The sequence below is a fragment of the Miscanthus floridulus genome, chromosome 3, assembly GCF_019320115.1.
Source record: "Miscanthus floridulus cultivar M001 chromosome 3, ASM1932011v1, whole genome shotgun sequence".
Classification (NCBI taxonomy): Eukaryota; Viridiplantae; Streptophyta; class Magnoliopsida; order Poales; family Poaceae; genus Miscanthus; species Miscanthus floridulus.
Genome location: NC_089582.1, coordinates 132569346 through 132591447, shown reverse-complemented (window position 1 = coordinate 132591447; position 22102 = coordinate 132569346). Strand labels below are relative to the sequence as shown.

General features: G+C 45.5%; 2 protein-coding genes and 2 non-coding genes across 5 annotated transcripts; 1 reads left to right on the top strand and 3 right to left on the bottom strand.

The window, feature by feature from the left end:
* The first annotated feature begins 8306 nt into the window (after positions 1–8306).
* LOC136542481 (remorin 4.1-like) lies at positions 8307–9932 on the top strand. Of its 2 annotated transcripts, none has more exons than XM_066534945.1 (2): positions 8307–9151; positions 9250–9932. In XM_066534945.1, the coding sequence occupies exons 1-2, from the start codon at positions 8420–8422 to the stop codon at positions 9784–9786; spliced, it is 1269 nt and encodes a 422-aa protein (XP_066391042.1). In that variant the 5' UTR covers positions 8307–8419; the 3' UTR covers positions 9787–9932. The 2 variants fall into 2 exon arrangements, with proteins under 2 accessions (XP_066391042.1, XP_066391043.1); XM_066534946.1 differs by having other exon boundaries at positions 8309–9151; positions 9278–9707.
* A 140-nt stretch (positions 9933–10072) lies between these two features.
* On the bottom strand, positions 10073–11248 carry LOC136542482 (cytochrome c biogenesis CcmF N-terminal-like mitochondrial protein 2). The gene is given in 3 exon segments (XM_066534948.1): positions 10073–10908; positions 10910–10943; positions 11050–11248. Coding segments are annotated over 3 exon segments (339 nt in total). The 5' UTR covers positions 11109–11248; the 3' UTR covers positions 10073–10662.
* A 2207-nt stretch (positions 11249–13455) lies between these two features.
* Positions 13456–13538, bottom strand: TRNAY-GUA (transfer RNA tyrosine (anticodon GUA)). Its single transcript has one exon. It is a non-coding gene; the product is annotated as a tRNA-Tyr (tRNA).
* Positions 13539–16470: 2932 nt separating this feature from the next.
* On the bottom strand, positions 16471–16543 carry TRNAF-GAA (transfer RNA phenylalanine (anticodon GAA)). The gene has a single exon. It is a non-coding gene; the product is annotated as a tRNA-Phe (tRNA).
* Between the last annotated feature and the right edge of the window lie 5559 nt (positions 16544–22102).

Here is a 22102-nt window from a genome sequence, read left to right as displayed (position 1 = left end):
TGACCAACGTGCACTGAACTTCGCTAAAGAATCAGATTCTTCGATTTCCGCTTTACTATGTGAATGAATACTGACTACACAGAGGAAATTAAAGGGCAACGAGCTGTAATCAATAATATCGATCGGAGTCTGTGGCCTGTGCCACGGGCCACGGCCCATGGCGAGGCATTGCCCAAGCATGTACAAGCATATGGTTCAAGCAGCAGTGCCGACCTTTTTCAATAAAAGGAAAACAGTAGGGCCGAATGGGCGTTGCGAATTGACGAGAGGACCGACGTCACGGCGCGTTCACGCGTACCTATCTATAGCCAGCGTCGCGCGTGCGGCTACCACGTGTCGACACATATATTCTGCTCGATCGGTCCCCAACTGGAGCACGCCGCAGCAGTAGCCAACAAGCTGATGAACAAAGTAAACGTCAGCGTCGATGGGAGAGAGCCAGAGCGGCAATGCAGGTTCCACCCGGTGCGAGTCGCAGTGGCTGATACGTATGTGCGATCCAGTCAGTCATCCAGGGCGCGCCAAGGCGATCGCGATGTGGATGTGCGCGGCCGGTCACGTCGTCTGGGCTCCAGAGACCCCCACTCGTCCAAAAAGAAGTGAGCAGCGATCGTCGTGGGAGGAGACCCATGCCCATGTCTAACTAACCTCTGATAGCTCTCTCCAATGTTGGGGCATGGCACGCAGTAGATCCCCTCGGTTTTCTTTTTTATCGCAGATTCCTTCAGTTTTGGTATGCGACATTGCGACGCAACAAAGAGGGGGCCAGGACAGCAAGGACCAGAGTTGATCGTTTTGGCATCTCCCTACCCCCTTCCATGCACTAGCAATCTAGCATAGCATTACTACGTGTGCTCATCACCACCAGGGCCGGGGTTAGGTTCAGAGCATCTTTGGCACGGTTTTATTCAGCTCCGGCTCCATAAGTGTGCGGAAGAGTTTTAAGTGGACAAGAAATGGTGAAGCTAATAATAATCAGCTCGATCGCTTGCTCGTATACGATCGTGGATTATAAGCTGGAACAATATTTTTCTCTCACACCAAACCAACCAGCAGTAAATAATCCACGATCGTTTACGACGAAACGAACAGGCTGAATAGGCCCATAGACTTATATATAGTTCATTTTAAGAAAATAGAAATAGATGAAAACGTCTCTAGTATAACTACAATACATGGAGGAGCTAATGTGGGTAAAAATAATAGATCCAATCTAGGAGGAACTAGATGGTTTCCATTAAGAAGAAGAAAAACATGCATCCAAATTCAGTAAAAAAGATGACTTGACCCTAGACCTCACCTCTCATCCAAAAGATGATTGGGTGCATGACCACACCTCTTATCTAACCAGTTGAGCTGTAGACTCACTTCGCAGGAGTTAATGTTGGTCAAAACTTCATCAAACGGGACCTTGGATTTGTGTAGCTTCGTTGTTGCTCATTCATGAATGAAAATACTAACCAACAAAACTAAAGGTTAAAGAAACATAGCAGTTCATTTTATTTCAATCCATTGGCTAAAAAGTCTACTGCTGAGAATGCACGAGACACTCGATCGGTGGTTATTAGATTATATGGGCTTGTTTGGGATAAGCTCTGTTCATGTTTTTCAGCTAAACCATTGTAGCTCTATAAACTTTGCTCCAGAAAAAAATTGAATTGTGAGAGCTCTTGAAGAGATGCTCCGCAAACTTTATTTTTTTTGAAGCACGATAGAGTTTGTGGAGTAAGGGGGTGTTTGGTTCTTTAGTCGCTCCTAAAATTCATGTCACATCGAATGTTTAGATAATAATAAAGAACATTAAATATAGATTAATTACAAAACCAATTACATAGATGGAGGCTAATTTGCGAGACGATTTTTTAAGCCTAATTAATCTGTCATTAGCACATATTTACTGTAGCACCACGTTGTCAAATCATAGACTAATTAGGCTTAAAAGTTTCGTCTCGCAAATTAGTCGCAAGTTGTGTAATTAGTCTATATTTAATACCCCATGCATGTGTCTAAATATTTGATGTGAATGTAATTTTAGGAGCGCATGTAGAAACTAAACAGGGCTTAAATTTTGCGAAGAAGTTCCAAACCAGGCCCCAAATACGAGAAAATTTTAGGTGTCCGACACTAGGTTGGAGCTCATATAGTATCAGTGTCTACCATCCAGATTTCCCACGAGGAAAGCATTATAAAGCAATATGATCGATACTTAACAAAGGTGCGCCGCAGGAGAAGAGAGAATATCCGAAATCCATGAGTGTCTACCGTCTACCATCGGCGACACCAACCGCGCGGCGCCAAGTGTCGGGCCGCGACAGCGGGCAACCGGAGTGATCCGCGCACCCATCTCTCCTCTTGATATTTCCTTTCCCGGGAGCTGCATCCATCGATTCTCAACGTGATCTTGTCCGGGGACGCCGGTACGCGTCTCGTCCGGCAACGGCAAGGCTCGCCGTCACGACGCAGCACGAGTCGCGCTCGCAGCGATCGGTGGATGGATGGATCGCCGGGCCAGAGCGAGGGCGAGAGCGAGAGCGAGCCGCTTGGACATGGACTGGGGCACTGGGCCGCCGCTGGCCGGAGCGCCGCCGGGTCCCGCGGGGCACGGGCGCTGTCGGTAACCCACGTGTCTGGCCACCCGCCTGCGTGGCCCCGGCCGACAACCGCGTCTGACCCGCCATGGCTCCCCATGACGTGGTGGGCGCGCCTCGCTTTTTGCCTGCGCCTCGCCTCGCCTCGCCTCGGGTTGCGCACTGCAGGTAGGACAGTACTGCACGCCTGCACTGCACCGGTACTAGCAGGACGGGCCCCAACGGTGCCGTGGTAGGGTACGTTCAGGATGACCTTTGACCTCGTCCCTGCGTGACGCGAACGGCTGCTCGGTTTCGTTTCTTCCCAGCCAGGATCTTCTGAAGCGCATTAATGTGGATGTGGTGGTTTTATAATCTTCACGTACAATATAGGCCTCGTTTAGATGCAAGCCAAAAACCAAAAAATTTTAAGATTCTCCGTCACATCAAATCTTGCGGCACATGCATGGAGTACTAAATGTAGACGAAAAAAAAACTAATTACACAGTTAGCCGAGAAATCGTGAGACGAATCTTTTAAGCCTAAATAGTTCATAATTGGACAATTTTTGTCAAATACAAACGAAAGTGTTACCGTAGCCAAAAACCAAAAAAATTCGGAACTAAACGGGGCCATAGTAGTAATCTATGCGCGTTAAGATGGTTGGTTATTGATGCCTCATTTTTTAATTATTTTTCGGCGCGAAACGATGCATTGTAGTTGTGCTGTCTGTTTCAGAGCACACTACTACGAAGTTGCAAAGTGTCAGCACCTATTTTATGATCAGTTTCCTTGTAAACTTTTACTGCCATGAAGACGTGAAGGCGTCATGCAAGAGGGAGCAAAATTTTGTACTTCTATTTCCTGGATTAAATGGTCAAATTAAACAGTGGTTTGCTTTGAGAAATAAAAACGGGAGGTTACAGAGGATCCGTGCGATTCGATCTTTGGCTTTTGTCCGTTACCTGTGGCATCAAGGTCTGGGCCCCGTATTGATCAAGAAAAAAAATGTGCATGTTTTTATCTAAGCGCGACGATGGAGGATTTCACATTTGCCGTCTCGCGGGCGATCTTGCTTCGTGTCCTCTCTCTGACGTCTGTGTCTGTCCGCTCCGCTCCTTGTCACTGAAGCTTCGCGTTTCTTTCCCTTCCACGAGCCAGTACAAAACAATGATTTATTATAAGAAAAAAATACTATTTCAACTAAAAAAATAATTAAAAAATACGGATTATAAGATAGAGCCAATGTGAAATGCGACTTTACTTTTTTTTATTCAGAGAGAGATATGAGAAAAGAAATTGATATTGCGAGCGATTTTGTGCGCCGTGGGTTTGACCACGTCGAAGAATAAGCAAGCACTTTCCAAACATTCTTATATATAACTAGCTGTAAAGTGAAGGAGTAAGTTGGTTCCAGCTTTCGTTGATTCGATGCGCACGCAGTAGCTACGTGCATGTCATGCGCGGGGTCGCTCTGGTTTTGCACCCCGTTCACTTCAATTTATCTACGTGTATGTTTCTCTCACAACAAAATAGTATTAACAGCAAAAACCATCAACACAACTTCGTGAGCCATGGCAATATCGCCATGCATGTATGCATATGCACGCAGCGCGTCCGTGTTGTGAACTGCACAAATCACTCTGTTCGTTTGGACTTATTTGACTGATAAATTATAGCTGAAAGTACTGTTGATTAATTTGGTTCGTGTTTGTTTCCCTTCCACGAGGCAGTACAAAACAATGATCTGTTCCGAGAGAAAAATACTATTTAAGCTAAAAAAACAACTGAAAAGTATGGATTATAAGATAAGTGAACAGGGTCAATGTGAAATACGACTTTACTTTTTTTTTATTCAGAGAGAGATATGAGAAAAGAAATTGATATTGCGAGCGATTTTGTGCGCCGTGGGTTTTGACCACATGTCCACGTCGAAGAATAAGCAAGCGCTTTCCAAACATTCTTATATATAACTAGCTGTAAAGTGAAGGAGTAAGTTGGTTCCAGCTTTCGTTGATTCGATGCGCACGCAGTAGCTACGTGCATGTCATGCGCGGGGTCGCTCTGGTTTTGCACCCCTTTCCCTTCAATTTATCCGCGTGCAATATATTTCTCTCACAACAAAATAGCATTAACAACAAAAACCATCCGCACAACTTCGTGAGCCATGGCAATATCGCCATGCATGTATGCATATGCGCGCACCGTGTCCGTGTTGTGCACCGCACAAATCACCCTATTTGTTTGGACTCGTTTGACTGATAAATTATAGCTGAAAGTACTATTGATTAATTTAATATAAGAAAAAAATATTATTCATTAACTTATAAATCAAACACGGCGAAGCGAACAGCTCATTGTTGGTACTATGTGCTGTGCCACCAAGCTAGTACTATGTGTCTACGTGCCGTGCCGGTAGGTTTCAGATTCCGCGTGAACGAGGAAGAGGAACACACGGTGGGCCAGCCACGTCCGAGTGTCAGTGTGTCTGTGTGCGCGCGGCAGCAGGTTAGTACTGCACTGTTTCAAGACTCGACACCGGTCCCCTTCTGCCTTGCCCGTTGCTCTTGCTCACCCCCGAAGAAATGCTCCAGTACGTACGTATTTCACAGTAGCTTGCCAGCACGTCAAGACGACACCAGTCCCTGCAGGCACCTGGCCACAACGTGGATGCGTTCCTCAAAGCAGGCTCCTGCTCATCACTACGTAACCGATGGTTTCTACAGCTAATAAACTGTCTGAAACTAATTTGGTGCGAAAGAAAAACATTGTTTCATATTTCATAGTTGATAAACCAATAAGCTCAAACGAACATATGTACTGGATACTGGTAGCTGGAATTGCCACGCGGTGCGTCGCTCTCGCGCGGGCACGAACCGACCAAGGCTGCAGCGAAGCCAAGTGCCCAAGTCCATCCATGGATCACGAGACATGCATCTGCGGATTGGTGGACGTCGACAGCCATGCTGTGCCTTATCTCTGCCTCATTCCCTCAAGTCTCAACGGCCAACGACGTCTCTCAAACTGTCTCCAACCGGCGTGATCCAAAATACAAGATACATTCGTCTTTTGGATAGCGCTGCAGATAAAAGGTTTAATATCTATTTTTTTGTCTTCTCCAACAACAAGACCCAAAAGATAATCTTTTCTGTAAATGGGTCTCCAGGCAGGGACGAAGGCAGGAAAAAATTTAGGAGGGGCTAAACAAAGGCAATTAGTAAGAAAAGAGGTTCAACAAATCTCAGCCCCTCCTACCTGTACATCTACAGCTGAAATTTCAGACGGCGGTTCTACGGGGCTTCGCTTGCTCGCGAGCGGTAGGGGGGACTGGAGCCCCCCTAGCCCCACCGCTAGCTCCGTGCCTGTCTCCAGGAGAGAGGATACTCAGATTTGGGTTATGCCTCTCCTGGCACCCAAAATAGATTTTTTATTTAGGTACTTTGTTAGAGGCTATAGGTATTGTGTTGTAAATCAATTTGGGTTTAGGTTCTACAATGGGTCTTCTGTTGAAGACAGCCTCACAAGTCACATGTAACGCCCCAGCCCAAAAATATGGCTAAGATCCACTCTACACGTTGAATGGACCATCACCTGTTAATTAACTCTCTTACGCTTTCGTCCTCGCTTCGCGCAAAAGATTCAAACCGGAGTTCCTTAGCTTCCCAGGACTTAGAGTTTTAAGTTAGTTTAGCTCCCCTCCAGGTTCCGATGTGGGACTAAACTCGCGCAGCTACAGTGTCCCGAGTGCTACAGTACCGGAAACCCCAGCTGTAGTGCCTCGCACCACCATGTCGCTAGAGTCTCGGTCATTCGGCCCAGCCCACCATCAGACCGGCCCAAGGTCCATTAGTGGGGGCTCACATACACCCACCCTTAGGGTTCGATCGAGGGTCGAACCAACCTACCCAAACGGGACAAATGTCCAGGATCGACTCTCTTGGCCCACGTCCATATTCCCAGCTCCCCAGTCCAAATGTCATGCTCTTACATAGCCATACGCAACCTGTCTGAGCTCCCGAGCCATATATGTCCGTGAAACCGCGAGAGTTAGCTCTGATACCATTTGTAACGCCCTAGCCCGAGAATACGGCTAAGATCTACTCTACACGTTGAATGGACCATCACCTGCTAATTAACTCTCTTGCGCTTTCGTCCTCGCTTCGCGCAAAAAATTCAAACCGAAGTTCCTTAGCTTCCCAGGACTCAGAGTTTTAAGTTGGTTTGGCTCTCCTCCAGGTTCCGATGTGGGACTAAACTCTCGCAGCTACAGTGTCCCCGCGTGCTACAGTATCGGAAACCCGAGCTGCAGTGCCTCACATCACCATGTCGCTACAGACGCGGTCATTCGACCTAGCCCACCATCAGACCGACCCAAGGCCCATTAGTGGGGTCTCACATCACACCTGACTGACGGGGGTTTGTTCGTTTCGTTTGCTCTTCCGAGGTCTGACAGCCAACTACTACTACTACTCCACCTCAAATTCCTACGCCTCCTATCGATCTCTGCTCTGTTCGTTTGGCTGATAAGCCATGACTAAAAGTACTATTGACTGATTTATTGTGAGAAAAATATTATTCATTGGCTGAAAAAGTACAGCTTATAAGCGAAGCGTATATGGCTCTCATTCGCGAAGATGCTTCCACCAATCGTATCTCCCATTCTCCCTCCCTCGATATTGGCAGGGCCCACGCCTTGTCTGCGCCTACCGGTACTGTACCGCAGGTTATTGAAACAGTAACGGGTGCCGTTTATCAGGGATCCGGGCCCACGCGGGGTTAGCGCTAATTCCCCACCGCCTTGCGTCTGTCATGTTTCACCGGTCAGTGCACGCGGTCAATTTCCTCACAGCAAAGCCACTTTGATCGTGTGACGGTGACGTGTGTGACCACGGCCGACCACGTCTCTAATCCCCATAATAACGGAATATCTCTTTCTTTCTTTTTATCCGGCTGGTACGTGAGCAGGAGCTGTAAAAAAGGAGGCTCCACAAAAATTACCCTCCCGCGTTAAACAAAACCTTGAATAGGTGTTACCAATTTGAAATCATATCACTGTGTGTGGTAAGGGATTGTTTCGGCTGGCCTGCTGCCCATTGTTCCTTATCAGAAGCTGTGGAGCATCCATGCCTGCCACGAAAACCTTGCTCGGACGACGAGTGGTTAAAATGAACCGAAATTCGGTCAGCACAAAATCATCGCAGAGTGGCTTAATAATTCAGTTATGTCTCAATTGGCTCGGGTATGATCACACGCTACTCATATCTACGCACCGCCGCTACCGGAAGCACCGTCACTGGAATGTTCGCCAATGATACCTACCGATTGCATATATCGATAACGAAAACAACTCAACGTGCGCGCACGCGTATCCAACCCAAAGCTCGTAAACAAACCGAGGGACGATAATGAAATCCACTGGAATTAGTAGGAGATGATGAGATCGGTGGTGTGAGTCAGCGCACTGTGCCCACGCGACCCGTGCCCCTCGAAAAAATAAGAATAGCTTTTTCTGAAAATAAACTCAATCTCCTCTGGTGCTGGGAAAGTGAGACGAAGGTCACGAAAAAAGCCGCGAGAAATGGACGTAAATTTGGGAAATATCCAGGACGGCCAACGGTCCTGTACTCCTGTTCCTGTGTTGGTTCGCCCTCCGGCCTCCGCTGGTGGGCGCTCCCCGCTGCCACGGCCTGGCACCGCCTTCCTGACCTACGGCTTCTATTTAAGAAGGCGCCCCCCGCCACCATCCTACTCACCACACACACCACCACCGCAGTCCACCCCGCAGCGAGCCGAACCGCAGATGGTTTCGCGGCCGCTAGAGGCTTAGCGTCGAGGAGGAAGCAGCGTGCCACATGTTGAGTGAACAGACGGCGGCTAGCACTAGCAGCAGCGGCGGCGGCGTCGAGCATCAGGAGAGGAGCGTCGAGGACGACAGGCGGCTGCAGCCGGTGGGGGAGAACGAGGAGGAGGAGGAGGAGTTCAGGGACATCCACGCGCTGAGCCCGCCGCCGACGCCGAGCCAGCCTTCGTCGTACCGCCTCCGGGCGTCGTGGGGGTCCGCCGCGGGCGGGAGCAGGCACACGTCCATCCGCTCCGTCGGGAGCGACACCGCACCCAGCGAGCCCTTCCCGACTATGAGCAGGGAGTTCTCGGCCATGGTCGCCGCAGCAGCCAGCGCCAACGCAGCCGCCAACGCCAACGCCCACGGTGACGCCGCCGACAGGGACGTCGTGGACGCCATGGGCTGGAGCAGGATCGGGGAGGCCGAGGAGGAGCTGGAGGAGACCAACCCGCTGGCCATCGTGCCCGACAGCAACCCCATCCCGTCGCCGCGCAGGGGCCCGCCCACCCCAGGAGGCGCCGACGTCGCGCTGATGGCCGCCAACGGCCACGGCCACGCCAACGGCGAAGGCGGGGTGTCCGTGGGGCAGGTCAAGAAGGAGGAGGTGGAGTCCAAGATCGCCGCGTGGCAGATCGCCGAGGTGGCTAAGGTCAACAACCGCTTCAAGCGCGAGGAGGTCGTCATCAACGGCTGGGAGGGCGACCAGGTCGAGAAGGCCAGCGCCTGGCTCAAGAAGTACGAGGTAATCCATCCATCTATAGCTAGCTTCACTGACCAACATATACTCCTACAAAACCAGCAAACCTCCTAATCATGCAAGTATCTGAATTGTTCTGATAGAAATGCATGTATGCTATGGCATGTGCAGAGGAAGCTGGAGGAGAAGCGTGCCAAGGCGATGGAGAAGGCGCAGAACGAGGTGGCCAAGGCGCGGCGGAAGGCGGAGGAGAAGCGCGCGTCGGCGGAGGCCAAGCGAGGCACCAAGGTGGCACGGGTGCTGGAGCTCGCCAAATTCATGAGGGCCGTGGGGAGGGCGCCCTCCACCAAGCGCTCCTTCTTCTGAACCCACTCCCCGCACCGGCCACCGGCCTTCGCTCTTCTTCAGCAATTTCCTCTGCCTCGCCTGCTCTGCTCGTCGCCGCCGCCGCATGTGCAGTTCAGTTGTTCGCTGGATTGGATCGTTCACCGCTTCACTCCACGGGATCAGACAGAGTGATCAGTGCCGTGCTAGCTGTGTGGAACGCTTGTTTTAGTGTTGTATCCACCACATGTATGATTTGTAACCTTTCTTTTCTGTTTCTCCTGTTTTGTGTTTCATATGGTATGGTATTGCAAAGTCCATGGCCACGACGGACAGGGAAAGTACATATACCATAAGAAGGATGTGCTCTGCCCGAGTCTTGAGGGCAAGAGCTGCCTGTATTTTGTTGGAATTTTGTCATCAACGGTTGTGTATGTCAATATGAACAAGATATGAAGTCCATTACCACTGTGTAGGTAAACTGGACCGCTTGCACACTTAATTTCTGAAGTACGTAGTGGCTTTCTTCGTTTCTGCTCTTTCTTTGTTTCTTTCCTTCGCTGCTGTGTGTGAAGCTTCCATACTCCCAGCAATGTCTACCTAAATGTTTTAAGTGCTCAACGGCAAAAATTGACACTTTTTGCAAGCCCTATGGGCGGAAGAGTGCTACTACTGTTTTTCTTTAGGAAAGACTGAAGAGTAATTTGGCACACATGTACAGTGAACTCCATGAACTTTCTGCTTCTCTGCATGCACTGACGAGCTTCCCTTGGAACATCAGTTTTGCTGTAGAGCTAGAACCACAGTCCAAAGTCGTGAGGTCAAAGCTGTTTTCTGACTATTCTAGTGTCACCTCAACTCAGAGTCACGTACTCACATATCACCACACTCGTGACGAATAGCACTCATCATTAACACACAATATCCTACTAGTATATCCGAAAGTGCCCTCAGCAAAAAGGAGGTTGATGATAGGGCTAGGTCTTCGTGTCGCTACATTAATAAATTCCGACCCATACTTCCAATTAGCATGATCATAGTTTAACAAAAAGGCAAGTATACTAGTACATTACATTATATGATGCTTTAAGACAAGTGAATTAGTTTAATGGTCGTATATTTTAAAAAGAGGTGCTAAACAATATGTCAATATCCATATCCCTAACAGAAAAGTGAGCTTCAACTTACTTAATTCTAAGGTGGAGTGTAGTACAGTGCACAAAAGATGATCCTCAGTTGCCCAGTTCGCTTGGGCTGTTTTGAGTTATAAGCCATGGCTTATCAACCAATAAACAGTACTTTTCTCTCGCACCAAACCAGTCAAACAGTACTAGCAATCCGGACCGTATTGAAAAGGTTCCTGAGACACAGCATGGAAGAGTCAAAATATTCAGAAGCGAGGTCCAATAATGAAGAAGGGGTAGAATTACTGAATGAATAAGAGCTGTGGCTAATACCCGAGGCATAAAAGACGCATTTTCTACGGGATCCCGAAACCACCAGCCACCCCGACCTAATTCATGATGAGCCCACCAACTTCCTGGCGAGATGCCTACGGTTAAAAACAACCAACATGTCAAGATCCAAATTCGAATTGGTTCCTGGTCCTGGTCAGAGACCACTGTGTTCGCGCCGGCGGTCCAACAAAGAGGCGAAGTAGTGGTGTCTTTCTTTCCATTACGAACGACAACACGCTTCGCCTGCTCCCTCCCCGTGTCCATTAGCGCTCCTGTCCAGAGCGAAGAGAAGGCGAAAAAGCGCCGCCGAAGCAGCATGAGCAGGCTTCTATTGCTACGCAACAATAGAGCAGGCGCGCCGCCCACAAAATGTTTGAATGATCGGGTAAAGAGCGAGCCTCTTATATGGGATCCGACGCATCCAGCAGAGCGAAGCAGCGTTCCATTCTTTTCGGCGGCATCCTTCCGCATTGGCGGCGAGTGGAGTGCCACAATCCCATTCATCATTTTTGATCTACATAACCCAAAGCCCATAGCACTGGCGACGTCTCCGGCATAAATGCAAGGAGGATGTATAGCTGATATAGGATCTTGTGGAACAGGATTTGATTCTGCAAGCGGTTCGGTACGAACGAAGAAATTTCGAACAAAAGGATCGGAACTCGCTGATAGGAAAGGAGAGAAAAACAAAGCAATGCCAAGAGCTCCGTCAATCTGCTGTTCATCGATAGACGAAGCTCTCTCTTTTTCATCTCGTGCCAGATGTAACAAAAGATTAGTCCTTTTTCCTTCTCGCGAACCACGGGAGCGCCCAGCGCCCAGAAGAGCAAAGCTCATTTTCAAAACTGGGTCAAGCGGCGCATTAAAAAGGGCTGGCCCGTTAAAAGGACGCTTACTTTGCGAACGAAGTTCAGAATCAACAAGGGTTCTCCGAACGAAGGGAGTGTACAACTGGGGCGCAGCTCCACTTTTTTGTTGGAGAGATAGAATGGAGTTCTTCACGAAGTTCGAGACAAAGGAAAAAATCAAAGTTTCTCTATAGCCTCTGCGTTTTGAGACATTATGGCTTTGGGGTCGACCCCGGTAACAAAAAAGGAATCCATAAAAACTTGGGATCCAACACCATGATAAAATACTACCCTCATGATTAGACCATGTCCCTGAGATTTGATAAAAAAAAGGTGCATTAGCGGTTAATACGTTGTAATTAGATAAGTTATTTGGAATATGACGGAACGAAAGACCAAGGAAAGAAAGAAGAATGCACCAAAATGCAGGTGCTGCACCAAACGCTGGTGGTTGTTTCTTGTTGTAAGTGAATGCAACGAAAAGACCCGGAAATAACAAATAATGAGAAAATTCATTTATAGACATTTCGTGCTCATTTCCTAATTTCTGCTTAGTTATTCCCATCATCCGGTAACCACAGGATGATCCCAATCTCCTTTTAGTAATAGATCTTTTTGATATGTCTCAGTCTCAGCGGCAAGGAAGAGAAAATGCATCGAGTCGTTTATCAAGAAAGTGGACGAGCTATGGATCAAGATCATATTTAGTCACATTTCTACCGGTGCACTTCTCATGAAATAATTCCCTTTCCAAGGAAAGGAAAACAAGAACTCGAATACTCGTAATAGCGATCCCGATCCACCTACTTTTTTTCTATTCTTTTATTCGAAACAAAGCACAAGCCATTTTTATGCATGGGGCATAAGAGTGGACAATCTATGTTATCGAAGGAAGTAAATAACAACACTTCAGCGTTTCGGTCTACCCACCCTCATTCAGTAAACCAATAGGATTGCAGCATTGGAATTAGAGTTGGCCAGGTCCTCTAAAAAGAAAAGAAGAAACTACTTAGAATAGATAAATGCCATTGGTTTTATCGTACTACGATATCTTTTATTTTGGTTTTTGGCCATGATTGTGCTGCTCCTGTGAAGGCTAGTGGGAAAGCTCACCGTTCGTTGTGATGAGTGGGGGCCTTGTATCTGTATTCGGATCAGCTCCTTAACATAGTTTCCTGCTTGAACCCTGGCTGGGAGCTGGGAGAGGTGTCCCACTACAGGTGCAAATAAACCATTTTACCTTTCAGGGGAAAGGAAACAAACCACTCAATAATCGGTAGAAATTCCTCCTACTGAACTGAGCCAATCTCTCTCCTTTTGTCTAGTTAGCCGGTTCTGATTGCAGCTTCCTATTTTCCTATTATTGTTTCTCTTCCATCGAGAAGCCATTCTTCATAAGTCAATAACTGGGAGCCAGTGTCATTAAGTGGCCTATCAGAATACAGGTAGCAACCATACGCACTTGGCTGAGAAATCCTGCTCATAAGCCAGGTCTGTGTGCCGAGTACAGCCGTTGCCTCAGGGGAAGCGAACAAAGTCATTGGAATAGTTTATTTATTGGGTGGGTCCTTCTCTTCTCATTTCAAGATCGATCATCTCGAGTCTCGGGCTGAATAACCTACTCTTCCTACTAGCTTACCCAAAGACTTTTCTCACACATAAACCGTGACATGACCTATTCTCAAATGCCTACTTTCTCTTCTCTTAAGTCTACAACAAGTGGGAGAGGTAGGATTCGAACCTACGTAGAAAACCTTCAACAGATTTACAGTTTGTCACCTTTGACCGCTCGGCCACTCTCCCCTTCCCTGGGATACGCCCTCCTCAAACAAAGGGTTCATGAATAAGGAGGGTGGCGGCCTTCGTTCTTAAGTTAAGAAGAGCAGATGGAACTATTAGATTTGCTAGCGTTCCGGGAGAATAAATAAGGTCATTTAGTAAGTTCATAACAATTTCTGTAAAGCATGGGGCAAAGCTTCTACGACAGCTTCCCCCTCATTGCCATTGTCGGCCTTCCCCAGCTCCCCTCCTTCGTCGCTTCTGGATAAGCATCTTTCAGCGGAGGAAAGGAGGCAACTAGTCACTTCTGGCGAAGCTGTGAGTTCATGAGCAAGTGAATGAACGAGCTGCGAGTGAAGTGCAACAGTCGTAAGTAAGGCCCACCATGTTCCTAAAAGGAGTGACCATCTTTTCTTCCCTTCTACTGACACTGAGCGAGCAGCAAGCATAGGCAATAGTTCCATAGGGGTGGGGCGCAAGCAAGCGTTTTCAGGCTCCGCTAGCTAGCGTACTCTTCTGCTATCAATGAAACCAAAAGAAAAAACCTGTGCCCTTTCGTATAGATCGAGACGCAATACTTTTTCTTGACTTCTTCCATACTAGGAAGAATGGAAGGAAATCCTTTGATAACACTTCTTCTTCCTTATTTGAAGAAATGATATCCGATGCCCGCTCTTTCATTTCAAAAAAGTTCTTCTTAAGAAGCAAATAGCATTTCCTATTGATTTGTCCCCTAGACTAGACCTATGTAGGTTCGAAATTATCCATCGCTACGCTGTTCCCAAGGACTAGCAAAATCAAAATAGCAAAATTCTTGGGTCATCTCAATGGGTTCAGAAACCACACGTTTCTCTGGATCATCATAGCGTACTTCGACATATCCACTCAGAGGAAAGTCTTTTCGTAATGGATGACCCTCGAAACCATAATCAGTTGATATACGGCGTAAATCCGGATGATTGATGGAAGAAACACCAGACATATCCCATACTTCTCGCTCCCACCGGCCGGCTGATGGAAATGGACTGACTACCGGTGATATTCGTGTTACTTCGTCCGCACTTGTTTGTACACGAATGCGTGAGTTATACCGAGTACTTAGTAAATTATGGACAACTTCAAATCTTCGTTTTCGAGAGGGATGATCCACTCCGCAAATATCGATCGAAACTTGAACCCTTGTATAGGTATGCCATTTTAGAAAGCACAACAATGGAAATGGGTAGTCAGTATTGGTATAAGATATATTCCCATGTTCCGATCTTTTCATTTTATGTACCCATTTCTTGGGTAAAATCTCCCAACTATATTTGAAAATGGATTGGTTATCCATAAATGAAAATAAAGAAAGCTTGATTTTTTTTGTTCCGCTTCTTGCTCTAAGCAGAAAGACTTGTCGGAAATCGTCGGTTGGGTTGGTCCGACCAAGAAAGGCATGGGAGTGGAGAGGCGGAAGTGAAAGACTGGTTACCAATAAAGATCCCTCACTGCACACTTTCTATAGTTCTGTATCCAGGATCGGCTGCATGCTCTAGTGTTGAATCGGGTATAGAACCCAGGATGCTTGGTTACAATTCTGAATCCGCTAAATAATGTTTTTTTCTTTTTTTCTCGACTGGCTTTGCTTTATCCATGGGTAATGAGTTTCGATGTATTGGGTGTTTCCGTTTAGAAATAGAAGCTTTTTCGTGCTTGCTTGCGAGCATTGGAATGGCCTAAATGGAATGAATATTAAGATAAATAAAAGATTCCAAGAAAATTGAGAAAGTTATTCATTCTTATTTTAATTTCCTATACTTGACTGAACAACTTCCAATTCTGTTATTTCAACTACACCAAATGATCTTTCGAATTGGTCAAGACTCTCCTGTTTATGGCCCCTTCTATTCTATATGGTACCTGTTGTTGTTTCATTGAATTTGCTTCAGGCTTGTGATTCGACTTTGATCATTATGGATTGGTACCAAGAAGATCAAGTCCTAGGCAAGCGGACCTAAACCTAATTTTCACAGCCGGTACGGTAACAATGAAAATGACTCCTTCTTTAGTGAGATTATATGAGCAAATGCCCGAACCAAAATACGTCATTGCTATGGGAGCTTGTAGTATTACAGGGGGAATGTTCAGTACGGATTCCTATAGTACCGTTCGGGGAGTCGATAAGTGAATTCCTGTGGATGTCTACTTGCCGGGCTATCCACCTAAACCAGAGGTGGTTATAGATGCCCTAACAAAACTTCGTAAGAAGATATCGCGAGAAATAGTTGAGGATCGAACTCTATCTCAAAAGAGAAATCAATACTACCAGTCACAAGCTTTATGTTCGGCGCAGTACTCATACTAGAACTTACGAGCAAGAATTGTTCTATCAATCACCGTCTACTTTAGACATATCTTCTGAAACTTTTTTCAAATCCAAAAGTCTAGTATCTTCCTACAAATTAGTGAATTAGGAAGGGCTCTTTTGTGCAGAAAAAGAAAGAGCAGGGCAATCTTTCAAACTTGCATTCAAAATGTGAAATATTTATATAAAAGGGTCCAGATAGACTGAGCAAAAAAGGGCTTCATTTCGATTCTCCAATTTGGAAAATCACATATTCATTTCCTTCGTATAAACAGAAAAATATGATGACTCAAAGAAGTTCCCTACCACAAACTTTGTACCGCGCGCATTACTTAGAACAACTAGGAAAGTAAGATAAGATAAGCAAGAATATAAAAATATTCAGAATAGCAGAATAAGAAATGAAAAATGAAGAAAAGGGAACATGATCTCACCTCCTTTTGTACCATAAAGAAAATAACCCGAGTCCCTAAAGAAAAAGAAGTGTCTCTATTTAGATATTTATCTACTTAGATGAAAAAATAATACTCCTTCTATATTATTCTAGAATATGTATCCCAATCCATCTCGAGTAATTTTTATCAATACCTATTCGGTAGATCCTTTTTTCTGTGCCAGGAACCAGATTTGAACCGGTGACACGAGGATTTTCAGTCCTCTGCTCTACCAACTGAGCTATCCTGACCATTTATTGTACATCATCCTAGTAGAGTACGTACCTGTATCTATGTCAATTAAAGGGACTAAAAAGAAAAAAGTCTTCTAAAATTAGACTTAGTAAATGTCAGGATAATGATATGGATTGTGAATGACTTACTTAATAATAGGGATTACTTGCCTATACTATAATATGTTCATTTGTATGAATGGGATAAGATCCAACGAAGTAAGTTCGGATCCGTTTGTGAAACAGTAGAATAAGAAAGATAGTGAATCTTGTTTGAACCATTAATAAAAAATAGAGGTTGGTACAATAGTTAGGAAGTAAAATGGGCTTTTTATTGGGGATAGAGGGACTTGACTTGAACCCTCACAATTTAGAAAGTCGACGGATCGACTATATAATATACTATAAATTTCATTGTTGTCGGTATTGACATGTAGAATGGGGTTCTCTCTCCATTCACTTTGAGCTGGGTTTCTTGTGATCTTTGTAGTTGTTTTTCCGTCTAATTTTATGGTAAATTCAGTCATAGGAATCCAGACTCCGCTTGATTCGATCTTCAGTTTCGACCTTCATCACTTAGGAAATTTTTGTTGCCACTTATTCCACTCAGAGAGACCAAACTAGGCAACAAAAAGGCTAAAGGAAGTTCTCTTTCCATTCCAACTAAACTAAGTGAAAAAAGGGATAGAGCAAATTGTTGAGGAACAAAGAAAATATCTCCAAACCAACGACTCCTTTCCTTTGGTCGACTCTAAAGAATGTATCGGGAGTTGGGAGTTAGCCGTCTCATAGGAGTGATAGCAGGGTTTTGAACAGAGTTTCTTCGTACGATTGAAAAAAAGAGTGCTCTAGGTCAGAGAAAACAACAAGAAGATTGTTCAACAGTCTATCTCCCAACCTCTTTAAAGCAGCTACCTACCGTGATATGGTCTTGGGACAGCATTGGCACCTCCGTTTGCTGGATCTTCTAGGCACTCAAAAGCGCTTCCATGAGTGACAGATGGACCTTGAGTTATAGACAGAGAAGAGCCCTTAGAGGATGAAGAGTGATTCCTAGCCCTTATCCGAGCGATGACTACGACCCATGAGTGATACCTGTCTTTGGTGCTTGAGTTATCCTCCTAGCGGTGTGCTCCTCGGTTTCGGAAATGACATATTGAAGCGGTATCTTTAGCAAAGCCCAAATCCAGCATCCCCCTTTACTTTAAACCGAGCAATCTGAGGGTAGAACCTTCCATTCTTACGTGATGCTATCCATAGCTAACTTACTTGATATGCTTACCCTGACCGGACAATGGTGGCTAGTTAGATTGATCGTATGATCATCCTTCGATGAAAAGAAGGAATCATAGCTGAGTCCAGTACATTCCTAATTACGACCAAGGCATGGTTGGAAACTATCTCTTCGTCTTCCTAACTAGCTATCCGCATGCTTGTACTTCGTAGCAGGGCATCCCAAACTCCATTCTTCTATATTTATATATTTGTTAAATGGGGACCAAACCTTAATGAGAAAAGAGCCTATACCGACAAGAGGAATAAACCCCCTTTTCCCTCGGTAGACTTTCGTGTGAAAAAGTAGGATTCCCCCAGATGTTCAACAAAATAGCTTGATCGATAGGTGCGCCAACTCCCATCTTTTTTCTATTCCAGTAAGGAGAAGCAAATGGACGAGGATTGTTCCTTCTTTCCAAAACCTGCATCCTATTTGCTTTATCTCGCTGCTTCTTCTACTTATCCTTACTTTCCTACCATCCAATCTGACTGAACTGAATCCAAATCCTAAAAGGCAAGACCCAAACCACCGGTCGATCAACAGTTCTTCTTTCACTTCCATCTCTTGATACATGTTTTCTTGCTTTTCTTACCACTGTTGTAGTGAACCGCATCTCTAAGCACCGGGAGTCATGAACCGCGCACAAGGTCCTTCTTAAACTAGAAATAAGTGAAATAATTGTTAAGGGGCACCTTGGCAATGTTATTACTAGTAGCTGAGACGGTGAGTTAGAAGCTAAAGGCAGTAGAGCTTATTCGTATTGTCAGCTACAAACTTGTTATCAGATCTATATAGGACACAATCCTATGGTGAAAGCTGCCATCAAAATTCACGTAGAGAGTCCCAAAAAGGGAGGGGAAAATGAGATTATTGCTTCGCCCAGTAAACTATGCTTGCTTTGATGACCTGGCCTTTCCCCCGTTAAATGGTGGGTACCTTTCCCTAAATCCTTCTCCCGTGCATGCTATTCTCCTGTTCCCCCAAAGGGCGGTATCAATACGGCAACCCAAAAGCTCGTTATCAAAGTGGTCTCTTCTCAAAAGCTTATCTGCTAGATGAAAACAAGTTCATAGTAATAGGGGGCAGCAGGTTGGATAAGGGTGCTAGTGAAGAAATCAAGAGAATATGCTTTGGAGTATTCATTAAAAGAAGTCTTCCTATAAGATAATAATCTTTCCTTTGTTTTGACATTCTTGATGTATTTTCCACTGTATGGACATCCTTCTATCTTTGTATCGGTAGCCTCTTCAAAGTATTGCTTTAAAGTTCCTCATGAAGACAGAGAACCAGCTAACTACTATAACTCCCCATCTCATCCCTGCTGCTAATCCATGGTACCATTTCTCTATGGAGAAGTGTTGATTGATTGATGATCTGAAATAAAAATAATGCAGAGAATAGGATCCACGACTATGAGAGAAAGCAAACTATACTAGCTTCCTGTTGCCGATTAGTTGAAGGGAAAGTAATAAATAGTCTTAGGAATTATAGAGCAGTAGACAACATTCTAGACCTCCAGGATAGAGGAGTAGCCAGACATATATATAGACATCAAGGATAGAGCTGGAGACTCAGATCCAGATCCAGAATAAGAGAAGTAGGTCAAAGAAGAGTGATGGGACTCACCCGAAAGGTTATGCAGCTGGCGCAGGAGGCCAAGCATTCAGCTAGACGTCCTGGGAGCCCCGTTTGCCTTTACTAGAGTCTTGAGTTTATCTTTCTAGCTAAGTTTCAAAAGAAAAGGTGAACAACCCCCTACGCCAAAGGGCATTGTCATCCTTGGTCTTTGTTCAGGCAAGTCTAATCACACAAGATCAAAAGAAGTGATTCGGGAGTATCAACTAATTTCATTTAAATGGCTGGGAAAGAAATCAACTAATTGGTAGCCCGCTTGATACTAAGAGGTTACTTGCCCTTCTTCCATTTGGGAAAGTGATATTTTTTTGATTTGCTGGCAGGGAAGTATGTTTGTAGGTAAAAGTTGGAATTAGAATCGGGGAACTCGGTAAAGTAGCTTTCATAGCTTTCACATATTTGTGAGCCCTATGCGTAGATATAAGAAGGTACCCGACATCATCCACCTTATGTTGAGATAGAAGAGAAAGAATCCCTCGCTAGCAAGCTTCTTCTACTACCTGATGATTGAATTGGACTTCCTTCCCCACAGAACCCAAGATGGTTGACTACTAGGCTCACAACTCTACGCAAAGGTAGGCTCGATGAAGAAAGTGCAGGGTTACTTTCTTGCTTGAGGAAGTAGTTAGAAGTACTTTCTTATTAATCTGCTTGATGTACATAAATCGATGGTTAAGGCACGCAGTGGTAAGGTTCCCACCGAATCAAAAATTCGGCAATTGAGGAGCTCGATTAGTCATACTCACCACCAGTAGCTCTAGGCCCATCGCCCAATCTTAGAACAAGTCAATAGGGAGAGGGAGTTTATCTAAGCGAGAATGGGATCAGGGCCAATGCTTCGTTTTGGCTTGATCTATTTCACAACAAGTGAAGTGGGAGATTGACGTTTACAGACTGCTATTAGCTCATGAAAAAAGAGCTAGGACCCACCTACTATAGATGGGCCTCATTCCTTTATAATACGATCTAGCTTGATCCATCATCCTCAAATTATGATAACTGCCTTCTAGCCACAGCCGGAGCTACTTCTAATCCAGAATCCAAAGGAGTCGAGCTTTTCGTACTACCATCGCCCGGGCATCGCTTTCTTCCCACTGCTTCTGTCTAGTTTTATTGCTCCTCCTCTCAACTTATTGTTCTTGTGAATACCGTACGTAGTAGTTCTTGTGAATATCAATCTAAGCGTAGGGCTAGGCTGGCTTGCAAGATTTGCTTCGTGCCGTTGGCAAAACACCAGTATATGCTTTGCCCTTCTCTTCCTTTAAGTTTAAGGGGACAAAGATACCGTCTTCTAAACTGAGGAGGGTTATGTATCGCCATAGATTATCTGCTACCTTGTTTTATTAATCTGACTTCACCCGAAAGAACAATAAGAAGTCAATGGGTTTGGTTTCTGACCGCACTTCTCTATAGGCATCCCAGCCGTCCTCTTCCTCCAGCAGCTCAAGGTACGCATATGAAACCACATCTTGAACCACAAAATTCGCCGTGATAGGTTTCTTCTTCCGCTCGGTACTCATCTACCCTAATCTTCCCCTCGCAGTGGATTCCACTAGGTTCTTAACCTCTTCCCAATTCTAAAACTGAAACCTACGATGTCTAATCCAACTCGGCACCTAACCAGCTTGTCAGCATCGTAAGTTTGCCTCAATATTCCCCCTAGAAATAGAATAAGAATGTAAATCTACTTTCATTTATTTATTAGGGATGAGACTTTCGTTTTTTTCTAGAACTAGAATAAGTAAGTATGCTCTGGAGTAAAAGGATTTGAACCTTTGCATGTCGGTACAAAAATCGATGCCTTACCACTTAGCTATACTCCAAACGGTCGGTTCCTGGGGAGAGGGGGAAGGGAGAAGCAGGGCTCGAAGAAAATGAGCTGTGCAAGGACGTAGGGATATAGCAAGTAAGCTGCAAGGTTTTCCCTTTAGGACCAAATACAACAAGCTCGTGACTCTAATAGAAACTAAGGGTCAGCTCTCTGCTCTATTTGCTTGTAATGCGTTGCCTATCAAAGTCAGCGAACGCTTCCACCCCCTCTTGCCCTTGTTACGCAACATGCTAACAAAGAACCTTGGTTCCATTGCGCCCTGTATTCCGAGGCGACCATTTTGCGCAGTTCGATCCATTTCCTGATCCGCAAAATCCAATAACGTACCTATATGAGTGGGATGGATGGTAAATCATTTGCAGTCTTTTTTGGTAGGACCTAGACACGGAGGTTCGGGAAGTAGCGCATGACATCATTCACTAGGTGAAAGGAACTGGCAGCAGCGAGAGCATCCTAGTTGACATGGTCAGGAGCTACAGTCCCCATATCCGTCTCTACTCTTTCTGTAATTGACTCCCTCCCGCTCCCGTCCATCAAAAAGTGTTATTTCCTCCAGCTCCCTGACTCCGCTTCTCCCTCCGATGCCGGTATATTAGATTAATTCATTGACAAAACCCATTGATTCCAAGCAAGAGGATGCATCGTTAGCGCAACGGCTTTCGCGCTAGTTGCTCAATCCGTTGCTTGTTTGGTGAGAAAATCGCTGATGCGAACTCGGTAGTGCTACTGAAACCACTTTGTGCATCTTCTGTTGCCAGGAAAGAAAGACGTGCTGGGTCAGTCCGGCACATCACGCTTGCTAATACGGCCCGACTGCCCCTATACATAAATAGTT